Genomic DNA, 7,130 nt, shown 5'->3' with positions numbered 1-7,130 from the left:
CCATACTGAGAGAGCAAGTGTTGAACAAGCTTTTATCCATTTATCTACAAATCATACAAGTTACAAAATTCAATAAATACATTGTGCGTTGTGCGATTTCCTGTAGATCACCGCGCCAAGCAGAATAAACAGACATGATGAGTTCATGTTGCAGTCCGGTCACTTGACGTGTTGCTTGGCCCTAGAAGGTGAAAGGACAGGACGGGTGGTGAGATGATGATGACATTGTAATGCGAGGGTACACATATCCCGATAATGGGGTCACAGAGCATTTTTCCCTTCCCTGCTCTTGGATGCGTCTGAACGATTATCCTGAGCAACAATAATTTGGTGTGCACTGTTAGGGTGATTTTTTTTCCTCCACGCTCTGTTCAGAAAATGTTCACGGCTGACAATTGTAAATGTTAAACCGGTTCAATATTTACAATAGCAGATTCTTGGATGTGGTGAACGAGTTGCGGCTTCTATTTCTTCTTCTAGTCTTTGTAGTTTAAGTCAGTCTGGATTTCTTGTGGTACTGTGCTGCCTCCCATTGGTCAGTCTTGGTACTAAAACTGACGTGCCATGTTGGTCATAGAGTACGCCATTGCAGTAGGAACGCAGGGATATGTTTTAATTGCCACGTGTTGGGTTTCTCACTTTAAAAAAAACTTTTTGTGAATCAGTATGTGTGTACCCCACTTAAAATATAATTGCTACATCGGCTTTACTACCAGCGTTCAGCAGCTCCTCTCAGTCTTCCTTTAAGTTATCGATGAGCTCCTGTGTCCTCTGGGCCAACTTCCTCCTCTCGGCCTGCTGTTGCTTGAGAGCTGCCTCTGCTTTCTTACTCTGGTAGATCTTCACCCCAGCGAAGCCCAAACACAGTATTAGTGTCTTCAGAGCTAAGATGTACAACAGTACGGGTACGTTGTCCAAAGCCTGCCAACAAACAAGACAGAAGAAGTGCAGTGAATGAAAGAAAGAACTAAATAAAATGTAAAGAAGCAGTCCCGGTATATACTGTACCAGATAGAGCGGAAGTGACAAAATGGCTGAGATAGCTAAAAATAGGTGGATTTTGCTGCTTAACTCATATTCCACTAATGCAATATTAATTAGAATGCCTTTTTTTTTCTCCAAATAATGGGCCTGCATAGAACGTACTCTTGAAAAGAAAACATGTTTGGGTTGACTTCCCCTGGGGTGACGCAGAGGCCACAGATGAAGCAAGTATCTCAAACGGAGCTACAAATTACATTTGCATTGATTGTTTCTGGTAAAAAAAAAAAAATCAGGGAAAAGAACAGCAACAGGCAAGGTTTTCAACTAAAATTTGAGACACCACAACAACATGAAACTTTCGTCACTTACAAGTAAATTATGTTAACTTTACAGTTTGGTTAAACATTAACTTACTGTTGGTTATGCATTTAATTGAGAACACAAGTAATACACAATACGGAAGCTGGTTTTGGAACCATTAATAAATATTTGGGTAGTACATCTCACTAATGCAAAAATATATTGAGTGTGAATTGGTGAATATATTGTGTGACTGAACAGGACTGTATTACTATCACATGCTTATCAAAGACAGGACTCGCTTGATTTTTGTTCAGGAAACGAAGGATTAATTTGACTTCTAAACAGTTATACAGCGCGTTGTGAATTTTTACGTTGTGCAAAAATTACTTTGACGTTGATAAATTGGACATGTGCTTTTTAAAGTTTAAAAAAGGTCAAATTACGTTGACTGGTAAAGGTCCTAGTGCATTTTACGTTCAACGTGAAATGTCTTTTCGTCCGCATTTTACCTTCAACGTGAACTGTCTTTTTGTCAAGTGTATGCGACTTACTCCTCCTACCTCTGGTGTATAAATGTGCGCCCTCACTTCATCACCACATAAGCAGCATGCCAGGACCAAATACGGTCGGTGGGAAGTGTGACGATGTGAGCGAGACAGCTGCACAGCACACCATCCATGACTGAAGCACTCGTGCTTGTGTGTGATCTTAAAGACGACGACCACGCGTTACAAAAGACCGCTTTTGTTAAAAGCGAACGATAAACAACGGCCAACGCACGGACTAATGCATACACTCAGTAAATTAGCATGACAGACAGTGTAGGATTTGTATTAAACCAAAAGCGGATAAAAGACTAATTGAGGAAAGTGAAGACGAGCGAACAATCAACGAATTACTCGTTTACATATCGTTTCTGATATGATACGCCGGAATCGATTACCTTCCAGTTGATCATTTTAGCTTGTGACCGGTCAAGTCTGTTTTCGGTGAACTGCACTAGAGAACAACTTCCCTTCTACGAGGCGGGGCTTGAAGATCAGTAGCCAATTAAAATGTTTCGATTGTGCGGCATTCGAGGTAGCGGGGATAACATTTTCTACCCGATTTTATTCGAGTGATTACTAAAGTCCCCCCCCCCCCTAAAAAAAAACTGCAGTGATTTAAGATCTTTTTTTGTGATTACATTTACAACATATTGCCCCATCCCCTTTTGGGGCGTGGCTTATGTTATGTTTTCGGTCTCAGTGGTCTACGTCACGGGAGGAAGGCAAGCGTGGTAATACTGCTCGCCTGACAGTTCTGTTGCCTGAAACGGCGACCGATCGCCACCAAAATGCAAATGCACATTGCTACTCTTGTCCACTTCAACCTGTGAAAGTATAAAAGTGTTCTGCACAATAGTTTGGATTTATTGACATAAAACGTGATCTCATCATGATCACCTCCACAAAAGCAAAAATACTGTGGCGATTGCTCCTCCACTTACATAAGCTGAAGCGGACAAGAGCATGAATGCGCACACGAACCCCGACTGGTTATATTCCGTACACCTAGTTATGCTAAACTCCTGTCAACTCTTAAGAGGTTAGTGGTAGTAAACAGTAAACAGTGCAGCAGCAGCAGCAGGCAGATTGGAGCTTCCATCTTCCCTCCCCGGCTAAAGGTAGGATAGTAGGAAGGCTAATAGCAACAACTAGCTTCAACTCGTTAAAACAAAAGGTGTTAGCACAACAACATTAATTCCTTACTCTGCATCCAGCCTGCGTCGATCTTCATGTCGCGGGGTTGCCTCCCAGCAGTCGCCAAGACACTGCTTGCAGCCGACAGAGAGTGAGGTAAGCCCTCATCGAACAAGCGTCAATGTTCAGCGTACACAAATTTCCAGCAAGGAGGCTGACTGCACAGCAAACCAACAAAAAACAACTCTTGTGGTGTAATAGTGACACGCTCAACCTTTAGGGTGGGAGATTCCAGGTGCAAATCCTGGCAAGAGTGTGCAACTTGTTGGTTAAACCAATACTTCATTTAAACAGTATAGTTATCGCCCAAAAATAACAAAAAAAGACATCTGACAGAAACAGAATGTAATTAGTTTTTACAATATGGGGACATCATGGAAACTCCAGACAGAAAATTCCTGAGGATCAAACCCCCCACGCCGAGATTCGAACCCACACCATTTTCCTCCTCCTTTTTCCCCCGCCGGACAGTCCTTTATGCCCCATCTTTGGCCGGATGGTTAGAGTTATAGCTTGGTCTTCAGGAGACCGATTCTTTGTTCTCCATTTAATTTGTGAATGGAGCAAAGAGTGAGGATTGAACCCGAGTCTCAGGAACACCACCCTACTTCTTATACCACTCGGCCATGTTGACGGGAACAATACGAATTTTTGTTGTGTATTTATTGGATCATGGTCAACAGTTGGACGTGTTTTTCCTGCACTCTTCGAAACATCCATCTATCCAGCCATTACCCGAGCCGCTTATCCTCAGTTACATGAAAAAAGAAAATGTAATTGGGGAGAGGGTTGGGATCCCTCGTCAAGTGGTCACTTACACCACTAACATTCCACGTGGACTCTGCGATGACACCCAAACCTAACAAATAATCCCCCACCCCACCACTGTTTACTACCACTAACTTCATGATGTCATCCATCAGGAGAGAGTTTGCAAAGTCACCTTGGTTTGAAATTGAAGGCGAACATGACAAAGAGGCAGTGTAGTTTGTTACGTTGCTTTATTGGTGATCGTGAATAAAGTGCTTGAATAAAACACACAAGTGTTTTCTTGTCTGATTCAGTCACAGTCGCAAATGTTCAGTTTGTGTTTTTGTTTCAAGATGCTTTGTCGATAAAGAAAACTCTGCTGGGAGGTTGAGAAGCGTCTCGTCTCATTGGTTGGGGGGAGTGGGTTTTTCGCTACCGGTCCGACAGGTCTGTAGCCTTAACCGGCAACACACAACGAAACATGATGAAATCAAATTAAGTAATAATAATAACTATTAATACTATTGGGGAGAAAAATGGGAAGACTTTCCGAGGGCCCCCCAAATTACGTGTCATCGGGAGTATACACCACCGATCATCCAACCCACCTCTACTCCCAAACACCACCACATCCAAAACAAATTTACCAGTGTGTGGGTGAAAAAGATTAACAAGAGGAAACTACGACCAATTGCCACCAAATTACATGGGCGTTTTTTTTTTTTCCACAATAAATGGCTTACTATACATGGTCGTTTTTGTCTCAAAAAAATGCCTTATGGTTGGTTTTTTTTTGTTTAGTTTTTTTCACAAAAAACGCCTTACTATATGTTCCTTTTTTTTTTCTTCACAAAAACGCCTTATTATACATGGTCGTTTTTTTTCCACAAAAACACCTTATTATAAATTTTAGTATCAACGAAATTGCTTTAATGGAGTTGTAAATTGACTATTTGCATATGTGTGAGAATGTAAGACAGTTTTTGGGTTGACTTGCCCTCGTAGGTGAGATTGGAACAACATAAAACAAAAGCAACAGGCTCCATGAAGTACGTCTTTATCATTCTAAATACAATATATTTGAACATTCATGTACACACTCAGCTCCAGCAGCCCTCTGGGGTTGCAGAGCACGTGCTCCTTTATGGCATCCAACAGCTTTCTTGGGCTTCCGGATTCTCCGGGAAGAACACATACAGTCATTGGGACATTTAAAAGTAAATCTAATATACAAGTGCAGTGGTTGGGGGCCACTGTTGGATCCTTCATCATCCAGGCGAGAATGTGGGTCTTTGCCCATGGTTGTCGTGGAGGATGTCTGCCCGAAAATGTTGGTCAACTGACTTCTTACAAGTTGGAAGACATATGTGATGCTAATTCAACGACACATTGGTTGAACATAGCCTTATGGTCAAATTATTTTCTCGGAATACCACTATTTCTGTCCAGGTCTGTTTCATGAATTTATGATTATCATTTTTAAAATAAAGCTGTTCAACCATAATTCAAAAGCTATTTCTGATTTTTATTAGTTAGTTTTCATTAACATTTTACTTGTTTTTATTACTTTTCTTATATATTGTTATTATTATTATTATTATTATTATTATTATTATTATTATTATTATTGTTATTATTATTATTATTATTTCTTTAACAGAGGATATCAACATTTTTTCCAGGTTACAATAAAGTTCACGATAAAGTCGTCAGGCGCTACGCTTTCGCCATCTCCTGGTCACTAGGAGAAATGCTTTCGGTGACAACTTCCGGGAATCAAAAATAGATATAAGAGCCGTATTTTGATTTGTGTCACGTGCTATATTCTATTTTCGTTTTAGAATTAAAATTGGAAAATAAAACCGTTTTTAGACTTTTCCTTACTCGTTCCAGAAAACAAAATAGTAAATGAAGTTGTATATCAATTTTGGTGTTTGTATTTTAAAATGAAAATCAAATAACGAGTCGTTTTTCCATTTTTCATATCTGCTTCCAAACATAATATGCAGTGACCAAAAGAGACCGGAAAGGCCCCCTTTTTTATTCATTTATTTTTTTAAAGATGGTACAGGTAGGTTTGGTAACAAATAGGAACACACAAAAGTAGTGGCAACAATATAATATTCAAGTTTTAAATCGAGATATATGTTCTTTGAATCTATTTTTAAAAAGATTTTACAATTTGAGTTCACACATTTTTAATTGCAGATCATAAAACCTTGCTGAAGTGACTGTCGGTTTTCATGCAAAACAAACAAATCCACTGCAAACAAGATTAATTCAACAAATCATACTATAAATAATTTCCCCCAGACAGCCTAAACAAAAGAGTGAAATAAACAAACGAGCAAACAAACAAAAATAACCAAAAACAACCACCCACAATCACCAGCCAAGGTTCTCTTAAAATGTTGTCAACGTTAACTGGAGAGCTTATTTGAGAAAAGGGCAAACACAATAGAGAGCTTATTTTGAGGACTAGCAGGAATGACGTCGATTTAAAGGACTGCACAATTGAAAGCTTATTTTAGGGACTAATAGAGTTGAGTTGAGGTCTTATTTAAAGCAGCAGCGGCCAACTGAAATGGAGAACACAACTCACTGGTTTTCTGTTCTTCCAATCGGGACAAAAACCCGATTAATGTCGCATTTAGATCTCATGGTGCTTGTTTAAATTGGACAGTAACGTCATATTGCAACAAAATATCTTTGTACTCCAGCATCATCTTCCAGTTCCATGTAGGTGGGTCTTTTCCACAGCTGGGGAAATTGTATAAAAAAAAGTGCAACAGATATACAAAACGTTGGAAAAACGTATCCTTTTGAATAAAAACTTGTAATTAAAATAAAAAACCCAGTCCACAAGCATCATCATTCACAAGTTCATTATGATACATATTCACATTATTTATTGAATGTATTATCAAATATATGTTTAATGCAGAAATGAGATTTAAAAAAAAAAAGGAAAAACAAGACTCAAATGTTATGTTTGTGTAAACGGTCTTCAAATCACTGTCAGTTGAGTCTGTCAACTAGGTTGCCTGTAGGGATGTTTACAGTCCAGCAGGTGTCAGTAGTCACTGACACAGTATTGACAGTATCAATAGTGTTGCAGTGTTGAAACGATACCTGATGCCTAATCGACCAATCACAACCTGACAGTAACAAGTGAATTACGGTGACTCATGAATGAAATATCACCATTCTCAAGTATTCTCTTGGGTCGGAGTTCAGAATGAGCAAAGAATAGGAGGGACATATATCATTATGGGTGAGTGGAACAATTTTATTTTCAAATTATATCTAACATATCTATGTCTTCACATAAAATAAAAGAATCCCGAGGCA

General features: G+C 39.3%; 1 protein-coding gene across 1 annotated transcript; it reads right to left on the bottom strand.

Annotated features, from left to right (window-relative positions):
* LOC147152781 (small integral membrane protein 11-like) lies at window positions 1-2,386 on the bottom strand. Its single transcript, XM_086044745.1, has 3 exons — window positions 2,231-2,386; window positions 714-921; window positions 1-181 (listed from the first exon to the last, which is right to left on the bottom strand). Exons 1-2 carry the CDS (start codon window positions 2,243-2,245, stop codon window positions 733-735), a joined length of 204 nt encoding a protein of 67 aa, XP_085900871.1. The 5' UTR covers window positions 2,246-2,386; the 3' UTR covers window positions 1-181; window positions 714-732.
* Between the last annotated feature and the right edge of the window lie 4,744 nt (window positions 2,387-7,130).

This window comes from Filicampus tigris, chromosome 1, assembly GCF_054856515.1.
Source record: "Filicampus tigris isolate MCC_2025a chromosome 1, RoL_Ftig_1.0, whole genome shotgun sequence".
NCBI classification, from domain to species: domain Eukaryota; kingdom Metazoa; phylum Chordata; class Actinopteri; order Syngnathiformes; family Syngnathidae; genus Filicampus; species Filicampus tigris.
This window is presented reverse-complemented; position numbering and strand designations above follow the sequence as displayed.